The sequence below is a fragment of the Acomys russatus genome, chromosome 13 (genome assembly GCF_903995435.1).
Source record: "Acomys russatus chromosome 13, mAcoRus1.1, whole genome shotgun sequence".
Classification (NCBI taxonomy): domain Eukaryota; kingdom Metazoa; phylum Chordata; class Mammalia; order Rodentia; family Muridae; genus Acomys; species Acomys russatus.
In genome coordinates, this window is record NC_067149.1 from 64,715,580 (window position 1) to 64,733,595 (window position 18,016).

Here is an 18,016-nt window from a genome sequence, read left to right on the forward strand (position 1 = left end):
GAGTTAGCCCCAGAACATCACTAAATAGCTCTTTCTGTGAGCACTAAATAATCATTTGGGTAGGTTTTATCAGCACCTTGAAGATTCCTTTCAAAACACTTTTCTGTGCCAGAAAAAAAAAAATGTTTTGTAAGGTATACAAACCCAGGCACATGAAAACAGATTCAATGTTAATAAATTAACCTCTGCCTTCCTCTAACATGCCACCCTTTCATGTGAAAAAAGTATATCCTTTCAGATGCATTTAAAACCTGTCCGTAGAGGAAAAGAGGCAAAACAACATCTGCTTCATTGATTCAACAAGACCCGTGTAACCCAATACTTAATTCCGCTGTGGAGCACTTTGAAGCTAAATGAAAAATGTCCAAAGAGTGACAGCCACATGAGCAGTGCCCCTTTATTAGCACAGCATTGTGTAAACTATGACTTCTGCTCCCAGGATCACACAGTGTCACAGGTAAATCCATATCAATCATCAATGTTCGTGGAAACAGCACATTGTACTTTTAATTGAACAGGCAGCACTGTCATGGCTCCGCCTCCTTAACATCTGCACGAGGAATAGGAGTACACCACACCCATTCTCCGACAGAAGTGGCCACATCTGTGAACCATTTTGCACTGTTTGTTTTATTTGAAAGATGTATGATGGAACATCTGGTCTCTCAAACTTTTTAGGAATACAGTGCATAACTGCTCAGTAGGTGTGTGAGCACGCTACAAAGCAGATCTCTAGAACAATAACTACCTTGCAGAACTGACACTCTACACACACTGAGCATAAACCCTCGTGGGGACAACCCCTTTGTTTGGTGGTCCTTAAAGACATCTCCATCACAGAGAACACAGCTCTACACACAGTGAACATGCACTAAGTATCCACAGATTATGACTGTCAGAAAATGCATACTGTTCATTCCACCTGCTCTGTACGACTGAGTTAAGGAAACGCTTTGCTTTACCTTGGCCAAGCAAGAAGAACATACATGAAGAAGCCTGAGGAGAAGGTCCTCTCCCTGGTGACAGAAAAAGAAAGTCACAGCAGCAAAGGTCTTACGAAAAGCACCTATTTCCAGAATCCCCACATTGCCTCTAACTGTGAGAGGCAGCCTATTGGGCGCCTTTCCAATGAAAAACTTTCAACCAATACCAGGCCAAGGAAGGACATGGAAAATCAACAATGACTTGTTTGATTCTTAACAAATTTGTTTACTTTGGTGAGCTTCTTCCAATGTGGAAATAAAAGGAGACAATAGGGAATTCCACATGTTAAGCCAGAGATTTATATGTTACACTTTTATTTCCTACATTTAAGGTACCTGGAATGTGACCCCCCCCCCCGCAAGAAAATTTAACCAGACATGAAGAACATTGCCCATCCATGTGTTTTTACCATGCAGACATGACTAGGACACAGACAAACCCTTCACCAACAATCTACCACTTCATGGCTTTGTATGAGAGGCAGAACAGGAAATTCAAAATAAGAGTTCTGCCTTTAATAGAGACAGCTGTGAGTGCCATCAGTGTCCTCTGTGCTGTTGTAACTCTGATCTGGGGACAGCTCCTTGCATAGTTCAGCAGTAATCTCTTCATGTACCAACACGTCTGAGCAGCACTAGACACAAGGGTTTGCCGTCGAGTCAACTGGTATCATTATTGATGTGAATGCATGAACCCCTTCCTTCTGCATCACTGCTAAAAGACAACAGTCACCAGGCCTTCACAGGGCACAGTCTGTCCACAAGGAAGAGAACAACTATGTGGAGGCTTACTGCCAGGAACCCACTTGTGAACAGAGACAAGCTACGATGTTCCTAAACACCAGCTTATTTACTGCTCGAAGTGAAATTTTAGACTCCATGTGTGAGCGTGCTTTTTAGTTCAGTGACTAACACACAAGAAACATGTAAAAAGAGTCTTTGTTCCTGAGGAACTCCTGCTGCATTGGAAAAACTCGGCTCTGATCTCATTAAATAGCACATTATTTTATTAAGTTGAATATCATTATAGATAACAAACAATAAAAATCACCCTGACATACACTTTATACATCTTAAGTCAAAGTTGACTGAGGTGGAGAGGATGTGGGTGGCTCCATCCTCTGGGCTAGGGGTTCCGCAGGCTGAGTAAACAGGAGAAAGTGAGCTGAGCAACAGGGTTCATCTCCTTCTGCTTCCTGACAGTGGATGCCATGACACCAGCCACCTGTCAGTCCTCTAATTGCCCCCACCCCTCCTGCCATGATGGATGGATGACAGCCTCAAGGTGTAAGTCAAATAATTTCTTCCTCATATTGCTTCTGTCAGATATTTTGTTTCAGAAATGGAATGAGTAACCAATGCAATGATTTCTATGGTGTTTTTCATAACTGTCATTTGGGGTTTTTATTTCCGGTGATGAATGGTGATCTAGAGACGTGCTGCATCAGAGCTCTTGTTCCTCGGCCAGAGGACTGTGTGAGGGACCATAGCATCCGCATCAGGCAGCCGTCAAGCCCTTTGAACCCCAACAACGGATGCTGTAGTTTTGCTTCTGGCTTCCATGAGCGCCTGCACACAAGTGCACAAACAAATAATAAGATAAGTCCTTTTGAATAAATGATTTTAAAAAAAGGCACACAAGCCTATAATCTTAGCTTTAGCACTACAGAGGGAGAGGCAGGAGGCTGGTTCTAAGTTCAAAGTAAGCCTGGTCTTCATGGTGGACTCCACGCAAACCAAGGTACAGAAAGTGAGCCCGTCTCAAAAGAAACAAAAGTAAAAACAGAGAACTAATCGGTGTTATGGGAATTGACTCTTTAAAATTAGCAGGAATGCTGTGCACTTCTGAGCCAGAATAATGTATTTTAATTCTTTCTGTTAATTATTATCTTTGAATTCACACAGGGCACCTGTCAAGTCTCCTCGTTTGCTCTGTCCGTTTGCTTTACATAGATTTGAGTTTTACGAGTTAGCCTATGGCCGTGCAGAGTTTCTATCCAGGGCTGTTGGAAGACCAAGAGGTTCCTTGATTCACTGCTCAGAATGCCCCACTGGCTGCATATGTGCCATATCAGAGCAATATGGCTCAGGTTTCCATGTGGGAGATGGCAAACAAATTTCACAAAGGCAACAGCATGCTGCGCTGAATAAACATTGGGGATAATGAGGGCCTGGCTTCGTCAGAGGTGTGCATATATGACTTGCCCTTCATCAGCATTAGGCTTCTGGTCACTAAGCAACGTTTAGTGCTCATTTGTGACCATGTGTCCCTGTGTTTGCCCTTCTGATTAACTATTAGGCAGAGAGGAGATGCATGAGGAACATCCGTAGAACGTCCTGAGCTTAAGAAAAATGGTTCAAAAAGTTACTATCTTCTAATGCTCAAATGTCATTTGTTTTTAATTAAAAACTTTAATCTAGCACCTCAATTATATGGTTTTATTGTTCAGAAATTAATTTTTGGAAAGAAATTTGTCAAGAAAGTTGCATCTACCTGGGCATTTTTGTTGAGACTAGATTTCTCTGTGTGTATGGCTGTTATGGATACACTTTGTAGACCAGGCCTCGAACTCACAGTGATTCACCTGCCTCTGCCTTCCAAGTGGTGGAATTAAAAGCATGTGGCACCACGCCCATGCCAAAAAACTGTTCTCTTAACTCAATTTTAAAGTAGATGAACATCATAAAAGTTTATTGGTGTGATGCCTCCTGAAAATTCTCAGATTCATGATGTCTATTTGCCCCATATAAGTAAGGTGAGCTTTAGCTACATGGTCCATGTAGATCTTCCAATTTTAATAGTATTAGCATGTTAATTTCTCATTTGTTTCATAGAACATTTGTGTGGAGTTCTGTAGATCATAATGTCCCTTGTCAATCTTTGAGTCACAAATTTTAGCATCCAGCGACATTTTCCAGCTCACTTATTTGTGTTAAATGCAGCAGCAGGGTTTTCTGTGCTAGGATAGGGGTTCTTTTATCTCTCAATATTGATTAATTTCAATCAGTATAAACTTACATATTTTTATTCTACTCAGCAGGTTACACTCTATTCCTTGATCATTGCATTGGTTACTCATTCCATTTCTGAAACAAAATATCTGACAGAAGCAATATGAGGAAGAAATTATTTGGCTCATACATTGAGGGTGTAGTCCATCCATCATGGCAGGGGTGGGGGGGATTAGAGGACTGACAGGTGGCTGGTGTCATGGCATCCACTGTCAGGAAGCAGGAAATGAATGCTGTTGCTCAGCTCACTTTCTCCTGTTTACTCAGCCTGGGGAACTCTTAGCCCAGAGGATGGAGCCACCCACATCTTCTCCACCTCAGTCAAACTTTCAGGATATATCCCATAAATACTTGTTTGCATGGTGATTGTAAATCTAGCCAAGTTGGTAATGAAAATTAACCGTGGCTATATCAAAGTCATGGTTGATATTTCTAGCAGTTGTTTCAATTTAATTCCTGAAAGCAAACAAGTCCTTGTGACAGAAGCTGCCTCATCAAACATTCGTATACCACTTTAAAAGTCCCTCTTATTGGCCACTGGTTTATGCCCTGTCCCCAGTGTTCTCTACTTCTTCATTTTCAGTCCCCACCATTGGACACTTCTTCACTTTCCAACATTAGATAATTGAGGTACATTTTTTAAACTTTCCCCAGCAGAGCTCTCAAGTCAACTAGGGACTTCAATTGTCTGCATTTGAGAGTCCTTTAGGATTTGATCCTGTTTGTCTCCTCTGAGCACTTTGTCCTCTGGCTGCTTGTTTCTGTGTTCGTGAGACAGACTGCAGCAAAAGAGGAATGTCTTTTATACTTCTTGCTTGATGCTGTGTGTGTGTGTGTGTGTGTGTGTGTGTGTGTGTGTGTGTGTGTGTATGTGTGTGTGATATTTTCATATTCACTTTTGGCCAGAACTTTAGCCAGATTCTTTTCAACAAAGCCCTGCCCTTCCATTTATTAGAAACACCGAGACCCTTATATACTCCCCCAGCTATTAAACAGCCTTTCTGGGAACATACGTGGATAGTTTGTTGTTTAACTCTTTCACCTGCTAGTAAAATATGCTATACATATATACATCTCTTTATATGCTCCCGTGTAGTCCTTATGTAAGAAGGAATAGTGGGCTGTGTCAGAGAAAGGAAAGCTAAGGGCTCAGTGCTCCAGAGGATAGCTGTGCCTGCAGAAGACGTGTGTTTACTTCCCAGTACTTAAGCTCGTAATCACCTATGACTCCAGATCCACAGTATTCAACACATCTTCTGGCCTTGAGTCACTCACTATACATGTGTGGCACACAGATATATATATGCAGGCAAAAGACCCACACACATATAAATAATACTTTTAACAGAACAGTAAGAGGGGGATGAAAAGATTTTGAGGTAGAAGGTTGTAAGAGAGCCTGCATATGGCTGTCATTCTCTCACTAAGAGAACAGAGCTACCTATAGATATCAAAGTGATCAAGGCACCATTGCTCCCCACGCAGAGAGAATAACAAAGTTAAACACAGTCACCGTGAAGATTGAAAACAAAAGTTAAACAGAAGTGGGTAAGAATTCAGTGACTCCAACTTATTTTCCAATCTGAGAATATGGATGAGATAGGTCTGCAAAGAAGTTTACAAGAGCAGGAGGCGTGTGCAGGAAGTATTTAGTTGACTGGAAAGGAGGAAAAACTTGAATCCAGTTGTCCACAAACTGACAATATAGGTTTAATGTGGACACACAGAGCAGTGGATCTATGGATAATCCCAGGAGGTGAAACTGCAACCGATGGACTGTGAAGTCAGCTGTTAATGCAGGAAGAAAAGGAAAATCGAAGAAGTTATTTTAAAAATCACAGGGAAAGTGACATGTTGAGCTACATGATACATATGAGATGATGGATCACTTAAGGATATTAAAGAATTGGTTTTTACCCGTAGAAGGCATGAGAAGTAAGCAATGTGTGTCCATGAGCCTTTCGGTGCACATGCGCGTGTACATGCGTGTACTGTGTGGCATGTGCATATGGACGCCTCATTATGTCGGGAATCGTCCATGATCATTTTCCACCTTGTTTATTGAGTCAGATTCCCTGAAGTGAACCCCATTGCTACTCTATCTAGCCAGTTTGCTAAGGGAGTCCTCTGTGGCCGGGGACCATAGGCCACCACACCTGTCCTGCTTTTACAGTTTCTGGGGCCTCACACTCGAGTCTTCATGCTTGCTTGGCAAGAACTTTATCTACGGAGTTGGCTCCTCAGCCCTCAAGTAGTAGCCGTTTAAAAGGACGAAGCCAGTGGAAATCCAAACAGCAAGAGGTTTTTAATTAGTGTCAGTGAGAACTCCCTGAAGTGGAAACCTCGGCATTGCTGGCGATTGCACAGTTGTTTCACAAGGTGTGGAGGGAGTCTTCTCAGGCAAAACAGAAGAGTTTTCCAAACAGGACCTCTGGACATTTTGGAAACATTTTTACACTTAGCACTTGACAAGTTTGTGTGCTCACATTACACTGTTAGCTGGGAGCAGGAGGAGAAGAAGGCTGGCACTCTGTTCATTTCCTCCTGTTTTATTCTGCTCAGGACTACAGCCAGTGCCAGGAAGCTGCACACGCTGGGTCTTCCTGCACGCAGTCATCAGCTATGGAGACTCGCCTCTGTAGAGCCGAACTTGGCTTTCCACATGATTACAGGTAAAAGCAAAACATGTGTTATAATCTGACCACCATGAGGAAATGGTCCAGTTTCAGGTATTCGAAGCTATGCTCCATGAGTCAGTGGTTTCTGGCAAGCTATAAGCAGGTGGCCATGAGGGACAATTGTTAGAGTTGGCAGAGCCACAGAATTCAGTTGTGCAACCCAGTTGAAGATAACACTATTATGTATGGAGAAATGATTCAACAAGAACCAATGCATACCTAAAAATAAGGCAAATGGGTCTGGCACAAATGGCAGTACTTGGCTACTGAGAGGCTGATTGCAAATTAAAATAACAACAAAATTCCTCTGAAATGTTAAAACCAGCTGTTCCTGCCAGCATTTTGTAAGTAGCGACCAATGTTCTGGAACTCTGAGACTGCATAAAATCAATGTCTTGATGCCAAGCTGGTAAAGTGTCATCTCAGGCTCATCAAGAAATTGTAAAGCAGCTCCCTAAAAGACATTTTTTTAAGAGTTTATTTTTATTATTTTTAATTATGTGTATATGTGTGTGTCTACATGAGGGTATGTGCATGCAAGACATGAGGGTATGTGCATGTGAGTCCTGGTCCTCACAGAGGCCAAAGGTGTCAAATGTGCTGCAGTTGGAGTTACAGGAAGTTGAGAGCCTCCTAACGGAGCTGCTAGGAACTGAACCGGCATACTCTGGCTGAACAGCAAGTTCTCTTAACCACTCTTAGCCACTCTACAGGATGCTACCACGCACGTGATAAACTATGACTTGCAGCATCTGCGAGTTCATGCTAATCTCTGAGTTGTCAGCACATTAGCTGTGTCACAGGAAGAGTATTGATTGACACAATGAAAGAAACAACTATGGTGCTAATTGGCCATGGCCAAAGGCTTCATTTTCCCCTGAGTTTTTGCAAAAAGAAATCTTAATTACGATTCATCAGTACTGGTTAGTATAATTAGATGGCATTTTACATTGATTACTAACCAGGTTATAGTCATGAATTTGTGGAAATTCATCTGTTTTCAATTTCATCTACACAATAGCTGTAAAGGTCTTGATTAGACAATGTAACAAATGGGTGAAACGTATTCAAATTTCTTTTGTTTGAAGCCGGATGCACTTACTGCTTTCGGTTCCCTCTGGATGACAGCGTTTGTCTACCTGATGCAATTTTCAGCACACCAACTCCAAAACACCAACTGTGGATGGCTCACGTCGCCCATGCGTCTCTGTAAGGAAGCACTGAGGACCTTGTATTCAAAATGTTCTCTGGCTGTGAAATCTGTGATGCCAGTGACCTCTAGGGTGACTCCAGCTCACCTGGCTGGCTACACAGCTGTCCTTTCCACCCACAGAGGGCAGGAACCCTGTAGGAATGGTGCTGTGAACAGTGCTCCCCCTACCTGATCCACTGTCCACAGCCTTCTCTGCCAGCAAGATCACAGAATCAGTAAATTCTAAATAATACATTACTGCCACCAACTTTTAATTTTGTGTTTCTCCCTAACAAGTTTTTAATTATGGTCTTTCTGTTGTTTTTCTTTCTTTCTTTCTTTCTTTCTTTCTTTCTTTCTTTCTTTCCTTTTTTAGTTAAGAGGACTGTTCAGAATGTTAGCACACTCAAAGCCAAGGAGGTTTGCACAGTAAGTAAGTCTAAAGAATCTTTTCTTTCAGTTAATTTATTCTTGTTACATCCCAATGGTTATCCCATCCCTTGTATCCTCCCATTCTTCCCTCCCTCCCATTTTCCCCTTATTCCCCTCCCCTATGACTGTGACTGAGGGGGACTTCCTCCCCCTTTATATGCTCATGGGTATCAAGTCTCTTCTTGGTAGCTTGCTATCCTTCCTCTGAGTGCCACCAGATCTCCCCCTCCAGGGGACATGGTCAAATATGAGGCACCTTTGAGCTCATTCACAAAATATTACTTCTTGTTCAAATAATGCCTCCGAAAACAATTTGAATAAGAGAAATAAAATAGAATAAGCATCACTCCATGAAAGAGTCACAATGCATCCAACTCATTGAATTTTACTTCATATATACAGGACAATCTCCCTACTCCGTATTCATATAAACGTAAAGATACTACTTATTCATGAAAAGTTCTTAGGGCAGAGGACTTCCCCTCAGTTCCTCGAGCTCTGGCCAGTAGAGAGCTTTTCCTTTGTGCTGCTTCCCAGTTTGGCTGACTTCACCTGGGATGGCCACTGCAGCAAGCGCTGTCTGCTGCTGCCCCAGGACGAAATGCCTTTGGAATGTTCTCATCATCACGTCTTTAATTGCTACCTGCTGAACACCCCCCACACCAGCCAGACCTGAAACTCCATCAAAGCAGAAACTTAATCCACCTTACCTCTAAGTCACCTCCCCAGCCCATTTTCAGTTCAGTAGCAAGAACAAAAGAGATACTAGGGTCTGGGGCTATCACTCAGTGTCCAGTGCTGCCTAGATGCAAGGAGCCTGGGGTTCAATCGTAGAATAGGAGTGCTCAAGTTTATATATTTAAAATGTGGGGTTTCCAAGTATTTTGATGAAGAGTATATCTGAAAGCACATCAGTTGAAATTTCACAGACCAAGAATAATAAAAAGATCCAAAGAGCTTCCACAGCGTGGTTTAAAAGTCACACTGAAGAATCAGGAACTGTTTCTCTCTGTAAGAATATCATTTTTCTCTACCGACATACCAGGTCTTAAGCTGGTACAGCTGGTTAAGTGATTATAGATGACATATAATAACCTTGAAAGTCTAAATAAAGAGTATATGCTATATATCATGCATAAAGATCCATTTTTACAACAGTGAACATAGACTAAAAGCCAGACAGTTCAGACACAAGGTAAAATCAGGAGTTCAAGGTCATCTTTGGCTACAAAAGGAATTCAATACAAGATTGGACAACAAAGGGCTGTTTTTCAAAAGAAAATATTTTGAATGGAATAAAGATATGATCAGAAACAAAAGACTATAAATTTCCCTGTGTTCTTTCTCTCAGAAAGCTATTGTAGGATGAACTCTTTGAGAAAGAGACCAGGCTTCAGTCAGTGAAGCACTTCCCTCACAGGAGGACCTGCTTTTAGGGTCTATGTAAAACTGTGCAGTGTGGTGGGGTGTGCATCGAATCCAGAACTAGAGAAGATGAAACAGGAAGGTCCCTGGGCTCCCTTGCCAGCCACTGTAGCCTAACCCCTGAGTTCCGGGTCAGTGAGACAGTCTGTCTCAGTGAAAACAGGTCAGCCCTTCTAAGGATGATCCTGAGAGTGGCTTTGGGCTTCTACAATTATATACTCAAAAATACACTTAGACATGTCCACATACACATGTACACTCACATGTAAGTAAACACACACACACACACACACAATCAATCAATCAATCAATGGAATAAATAAACCCTTTGTGGTTATGTACAATGAGGTGTCTCTAATTCCTCATAAATAACTCTTTAGCTGTAAAACTATTGGTTTTATGCCTTTGGTGTTCCCCCACTTTGTTATGAATGCCCTTTGTTGTCCTTTTAAAATATTGTTCCTTTGTTCCTTGAGATTTTCATACATGCATACCATGTGCTTTGGAATACTTACTTCATCCTTCCTTCTTTCCCTCCACACCCTCCCAGACTGCCTCCACTTCACATAGTCCCTCCCAACTCCCCGTAATCTTTCTGTAAAGACTGAGACCAGTTGCTTTTCCCTTTTATGTACTTTTAAAACGCAGCTTTTAATCTGGTATTACAAACAGTTTCTGAGTGTCCATGACACTGAGAACGTGGATCATCTGCCCTTAGCTACAACTCCCCCATTTCTCCAGCGTTCTCTTGGCATATAAACTTTATTGTTGTTCCTAATTGCTATTTTAAAAAAAAAAAAAAAAAAAAAAAAAAAACCACTTCCTTACTGTTATACTTAATTGTAGGAAAATTCATTTGTATTTCTCAAAAATAGAAACTCCAAACTCCTACTGCCCATGACACACCATTAACCACACAAAGGCACACAGACTGTGATTTGCTAATATTTACCCACATGTTAATGTGATGGTGGCCCACCTGCTCTGGCTGCCTATGAAGCACTTTTCATCTACAGGATGGAAATTAAGGGCAAAGCCTCTCTGGTGACAGAGCAAAGAAAGGCAGGGATATATAAGAGCCAGCTTGCTAGTTACCCAGCTGTGCATGCAGGCTTGGGCTGTGGTTCCTGAAGCTTCCAGCTGTCAAGGAATTTTCTGATATTGCTGACACCCACCGCTGAAAGGTAAAGGACATGCTGTGCTTGGGAAGATGTTACTTGGTAAAAGAAGAGCAATCTTAGTGTTACCTGTAGCACTTATTTCTGCAAAAGAGTAAAAGAATGGCGTGTTATAATAGGAATACTCAGATTGTTTTAAAAAGGGCATTGAGCATTTTGAAACTATTTCAAAGTTGACGAGCATCAGTATAAAATAATCAGAGATCCTTGTAAGATACATTTTTAATTTTCTCTGGAGGCTCTAATTTTAAAATGCATCAATCAGAAATAAAGAAGGTATCTTGACTTTTGTGTTCTTTGTTTTCAGGGAACTTGAGAGTGATGTGCATCTCAAAGCTGCCAGCTGCCCTCCTCATCCTCTCTGTGGCACTAATCCACTTGAAAGCTGCACCTGTGGGAAGGTTGGTACCCTGAGACTCCCTACTTCTTTTGAAAAGTGTGGGGAAATTAGATTTCAGCACTGCTGGCCCTTTCACTGTTCAATTTCTAAGCAAATCCAGCCCATGAGCAGTACCTGGCGCTGAATGATTTCCTAGCTCTGTGTTAAGGACAAAGTCAGTGCCTGGGGACGGACAGGTAAAACTTTTCATAGAGAGACATGATTAGCAGCATTTGTCTGGAAATAGTTTAGAACATAAAGGGGGAAAAACCAGAGTACCATGACAGGAAAACTGAGAGGCAGACATTCATATTGTTTGAACATAATACTGAAAGAAATTGAAGTGATCCGAACAAAACATGTTTTTCTTTCAGTTGGAATCTTGGTGAATATTTACAGGGTTTCTCCCCCTCTTCAGAAGAGTCTAGAAGTATCCGAAATTCTACATCTGCTTCTGGAAATTGAAGTTATAAAATAGGAGGCAAATGAAAGGTTTTAGGAAGTTAAATTTCAGAATTAGTTTTAAAGTCATTTGCTATTTGTAGGTTATTCCATACTGTAGCTCGGCACAGTTATAAGAACTTACTCTACACAACTTAACTTCTGAGAGGTTGTGAATGTACATTTGTAATACCTGAAATATTTTCAATGTGTAGACTATACGTGCACATCATCATGATTGCTGAGGAAGGCTTGGAAATATTGAAAGAAAACTAATTGACAGTTTGAGCAAATCTAAGGTAGTTTATGACAGCTAACAGAGTAGTAGTAATTACAAGCTTCAGATGAATTAAAACTGTAATCCTCCATCTATTTAAAAGATGCCTGAGACCAAATCTATGAACCTAATTTAAATACAGTAATGAGACTTTGTGCCAAAATCAATTTTGTTCCATATGTTCTTTGGAGACCAAAGCTAGCCATTCTTTAGCAGACAACAAAAATAAGTAAATTTACCTTTGAAAGGGAATGGGATTAAAGTCTCTCGTTAATTAGCACTATCGTCATTGTCTCTGTGCTCCTCTGGTGTGTTTGCTCTTGAATGAAGGTTCATGTCAATGTGCAGACAGTACTGCATCACCAGCTGTGACTAATAGCAGGAATCATCAGAAAGTAGTTTTTGTCATTACAAGGCTTACCTGATTTCTCAGGGTGTTCTCAGAACTGACTCTAACTTTCAAATGGCCTTTTCATGACTAAAAATAACTATAAACCAATATGACGTTTCTAATAAGTAGAACAATTGAATGATGATAAAAAAAAATTCAACAGTATGACTAATGTGTCTATTAGTAGCTTGTATTATTCCTGTAGTACATACAGATGTTTGCTCAGCACCTTTACCAAATGTGTCTGTGGGTGCTCATGTCTTATACAGTGAACATTACTCTAAAATAGAATAATTCAGGGCATTACTGTATATCAGGTTATTTTAGTGTTTCTCAAAATCATTTTGTCTTTCAATGAATTTCATTACATCAGTCCCTTTTGGTGATGGAGGATATGTGCATACACACACTTTTATCTAGCTGGACCACTAGGAACTTCCAGTGGACACTGAACACTCCTACATATCAGTGTTAATGTAGGCAAATCACTAAGAAAATGCCTAGGCCAAGTGGTGGTGGCACCCGCCTTTAATCCCAGCACTTGGGAGGCAGAGGAAGGTAGATCTTTGTGAGTTAGAGACCAGCCTGGTCTACAGAGTGATTTCAGGACAGCCAGGACTACACAGAGAGAAATCCTGCCTTGAAAAGAAAGAACGAAAGAAAGAAAGAAAGAAAGAAAGAGAGAGAGAGAAAAGGAGAGGAGAGGAGAATAAGAGAGGAGAGGAGAGGGCAGGGGAGGGGAGGAGAGAGGAGGGGAAGGGAAGGGAAGGCAAGGGAAGGAAAGGGAAGGGAAGGGAAGGGAAGGGAAGGGAAGGGAAGGGAAGGGAAGGGAAGGGAAGGGAAGGGAAGGGAAGGGAAGGGAAGGGAAGGGAAGGGAAGGGAAGATGCCTAAAGTGGAGATAGGACATCTTGCTTATGCTAAACTATCTCTCTCTTTCCCAGCATCCTAAGAATGATTTTTGAATAGTCCTGTGCCTGTTCTTATCATCTTTGAGTGAAAGGTTCCTTGGGGGAGGCAATTTTTGCATCTATGAAACAAGTTTAAGAGCTCTTTCTGTGTCTCTCATGAGGAGTGGTGATCTTTCTGGTTACTCCATATGATAATGTTTTATTTAGAGTAACTTAAGGTGCTGTTATTATCCTCGAGTCACCTGTCATATTCAGCCCCACAACCTGCCTGTGAAGAACTCTAAACTGCAATCCCACCACTTCAAGGAACACCTTCAAACAAAACTTCCCTGCCCCTGATTGATAGCTAATGGTCTCTGTCTAACTGTGGTTCTCCTCATCTCTAGGGGTCTGTTAGCCCCCAGCCCATGAAGGCAAGAGGAGCAGGAGGTGAAGCACAGAGTTCGGAAGTCCAAGAGCATGACCAAGATCCAACACTCCCGGAACCAGTTCAGGGAACTAGTTCAATTTTACTCAGGGAGGGAAAAAAAAGAATACATAGCCCTTGGGGGTGGGGGTTCCAGGATACATGTACATAATTGGTTGAAATAGGCACTTTAATGATGCTTTATTTGCATTTGGCAGCATGGTCCTATCATATCGGTGGGAACACAGTACCTGATTATCCTATAGGCATAGAGAGGAGAGAACTAGCAGGGAGCTGGGTCAAAGGCCATATATCAAATGTGGTTAGGGGTATCTATGTCTAAAGACACTCTCCAAATGAAGTCAGGCAGAGAGTAGGAGGCCTTCCTAAGGACAGGGAGTCCTGCAACTAGCCAAGCTCAGAATAGCTATTCAGACTGGGGAGACTGCAACTTCAAACAGCGGGGTTCTTCCAACATCTTTTATCTATCCGTTTTCAGGTTCAGAGACCAACTTCTAATCCTGCTGTATTTTAGGAAAAGTCATCTTTATTTATAATTTAATATCTGTTGTTTGGAAACATTGCCAAAACTCTTTAAAGCATTAAGTCAATTCTTTGAATATGGTATTCGTGGATTCTATGGATTCAAAGAACAAACAATATTATTGAGATGATTACAGGCCAATGATGTAGATCCTCCTGAGTGTGGTGGCACACACTTGTAACCCCTGAATTAGAAAGGGAAGGCAGGAAGATGATGCTGACTTGAGATTTAAAAGTAGGAAGTGGCTTCAAAATGAACAGACATTTGTGTCCCACAGTGGGCTTCCTCTGGCTACTGGCTGCTCCTTTATGCTGTATCTACACTAAACAAAGAACCAGGGCACTTGATGTTGTCAGAGGAGTTTTCTGTAACTGGGGAGAAATACAGCAGTAAGAAATCAAAATAATTTAAAATTTTTTTCATTTAAAGATTTAGGGCATAAGGGACTTCTGCATAAAAGCAATGATAATTCAAAACTTCTTCCCATAAAGTCCTCACATAAAGACATTTAGTCCACAGTTATGTATCTACATGGTCCTGGTGATTTACGTTTAGCTATATATATATATATATATATATATATATATATATATATATATATATATGAATCTGAAAACTAAAACACTTTCCAATCAACACAGTAGGCTGTGTTACTATTCTATATGTACTTATAATGCAGTTCTGGAAGCACATTGATAAAGTTTATTTCTAAAATATCTTTCAAAGCCTCAAGTCTTAAAAGTTTGGTCCTTAACCAATGGTACTAGTGGGCGGTAGTAGAAACTTTGAGAGTAAGAGGACATGTCTTTAAATTGATTTATTTCAGGTGTTCTTACACAAGCAGAAATTTGACCAACAGATAAGCAAGATATTCTAAAATATAGACTCAAAATAAATAAATGCTTCAAATAGAGATATAATCGGAGTGTAAGCCCAGCACTTGGGAAAAGTCAGACACTCACAAGTGGGAAGCCATCCTGGGCTACATAGATAGGTCAAGGCCAGCCTGGCCTACAAAGCTAGACTCAAATATAAGTAAATGCATAAATAAATAACTTGAAACTCAAATAAATTTTAAATCACAGTTCTAATTTCTGAATTATCACTAGTATTATTATTCAGTTATCCAGGGGATAAACACCTTTGATATAGAAAGACTCCAGTTGTAACAGTTAGCCTCACCCTAACATTGAAGGTTTTGAAAAGTATAGGTCTACATATCCATGTCAAGAACTCTCATGGAGCAAAGAGTGATGGAACAGTGATCAACTCATTTGTCCTGTGACTTTATAGCAACTTTTAGGTGACCGTTTAAACACCTAAAATATTTTAATGTCTGTATCCTGTTTATTATACTAAGAACACTCAATGTAAAAGCTGTTTTCACAACAGAAGTTATAGCAGGCAAATTTTTCCTACTTCAGGCAAAATGCTGGCCAGTGTTCTTGAGAACATACTCACCTTACTGCCTACTGATTAGAAAGCAGCTATTTGCCCATGTACATTCCATGGACAGACTGTTCAACTGTTTGATTAACAAATGTGACTCGCATGTGTTCACTCCGTGTGTATCTTCCTGTACCTGAGTTATCTCACTTTCCACAGTGTCTTCGGTGTTCATCTTTATTCTGATATCTTTATTAAACAATCCCAAAAAACATACCAAAAATATTGTTTACCTTTGTCAAAAAGAGGAAACAAATGCATTTTAGATGCATTCTCCGCATGTTACAGGCTAGATATAAATTGTTTATTCCAATCCTTTTTATATAACAGAAAATAAGTCCACCAACTTAGAAGAATATAAGACAAAGAGTTTAAGATTCTAAGAATAAATGTTATGCATCCAAAGAGAAATTCCCTGTATTGTGAACTGCAGTGTTGATTCTAGTGAAGGGTGTTGTGTGGTTTTGTGGTCAAAAACTGGTTCTTCTGCATACCCTAGGTGTCAGAAATGTCTATCATGCAGATGTTTGCAAACCAAGGCACTGGCTTCTATAAAATAATGCCCGTCTTTGACTGTACAAAATAGTGGAGGTGAAATGGCTGCCTCTCAACCTGGCTCTTCTTTCTTATTTGTTCAGTGGTTCCACCCATCAGATGGACAAACGGAAGTGCAACACAGCCACATGCGCCACACAACGCCTGGCAAACTTTTTGGTCCGTTCCAGCAACAACCTTGGTCCTGTCCTGCCACCAACCAACGTGGGATCGAACACATATGGCAAGAGGAATGTGGCCAAGGTTCCGAACAAAGAATCCTTGGATATCTTACTCCTTTAGAGTCGACACACTTCTGCATCTCTCATTATTTCATGTATAAATACTCTGGTGATTCCCTGAATAATTTAACAGTGCCTTTTTCAAATTTCCAGTGTGAATGCACAACAATGTGCCCATGCTTGCTGACTGTGTGTGTAAATTGTCATTCTAAGAATTGCTTTAAACTGAGTGCTGATCAAGGTCAGGGTAAAGACAACGTCTCTAAATACTACATGTTCTTGCTATATATTCCTATTTTAGAAATACTTAAAATTTCCTTTTTTTTTTTAAATCTTGTAACTTTGTGATTCAAGTTTAACAATAAAGGAGACCATAAGAGTGTGAAAATTGACAAATCATTAACATCTAGTAGTAAATTTCTGATTCTGAGTTTTGAAAAAGCAAATATTCTAGGTATTTCTTCAGATGCATTTCAAAATAAATTAGCAAAAAATCTTGTTCTGATTTAATTAAAATATTTTTTAAAATTCTATTCTTTGTTGTGCTTGCTAGTAGGAAGAGCTTAAAGGATAAGAGTGGCTTGTGTCCACAAGGGGCTTATTGTAATTTTTTCTAAAGAGAGTTTTAACGATGTGTCTATGACTTTATTCTGTCAAAAAAGCTTTCAGCAAACGTCAACCATATTTGTATCCAGCATATTTCAAAGGAATCCTGTCTTCTATTCTTCATGTCTTCAGCTAAGAGATCACAGGTTTGTGGAAACCAAGTTTTATGTCAACTTATTCTCTTGGCACAACATTATGCCTCTGTAAGTCAGTGTTACAATCTACATGTTTTCCCTTGACTGTAAATTGGAACCATCAGAAATAACATGAATGCACACAAATATCTATAATACTAATACATTTTTTAATCAGGCCTCACTGTGGTGCCCTGACTGTCCCAGAACTCACTATGTAGACTAGACTGACCTCAGACTCAGAAATCTGCCTGCCTCTGCATCCCAAATGCTGTGATTAAAGGTGTAATCCACGACACCTGTCACTGTTTCTTTAAAAAACAATAATTTATCACTGGGAGGTGGTGGCTCATGTCTTTAATCCCAACACTTGGTAGGTAGAGGCAGGAGGATCTCTGAGTTTGAGGCCAGCCTGGTATACAAAGCAAGTTCCAGGACAGCCAAGGCTACACAGAGAAACTCTTTAAAAAATCAAAAAAGAAAAACAATAATATTTTTATTTATTCTTTTAGTATTTCATACACATAGGTAGTATATTATGGTAACATTCATTCCTTCATTTCCCCCACCAGTATCCCTAGACTCTATAATATGTCTCACTCCCAATTTATGTCTTTCCTTTTTTTCTCTAAAGGCACTTAATTTGGACTTCTAAAAATTAAAATTAAAAAGTAAAGCAGAGATCTCATTCTTGGTGAGAATCTGACTTACAGACATGATGTGAACATTGGAATTCCCTTCATGAAGTGTGCCTTGCATTACCAAATTGTTTTTTTGTGTTAGTATTAGAATGTGAATGTTATTAGT

At 40.3% G+C, this 18,016-nt stretch overlaps 1 protein-coding gene across 1 annotated transcript; it reads left to right on the top strand.

The window, feature by feature from the left end:
- The first annotated feature begins 6,396 nt into the window (after positions 1–6,396).
- Iapp (islet amyloid polypeptide) lies at positions 6,397–16,705 on the top strand. Its single transcript, XM_051155534.1, has 3 exons — positions 6,397–6,667; positions 11,208–11,301; positions 16,332–16,705. Exons 1-3 carry the CDS (start codon positions 6,658–6,660, stop codon positions 16,528–16,530), a joined length of 303 nt encoding a protein of 100 aa, XP_051011491.1. The 5' UTR covers positions 6,397–6,657; the 3' UTR covers positions 16,531–16,705.
- The last annotated feature ends 1,311 nt before the right edge of the window (positions 16,706–18,016 follow it).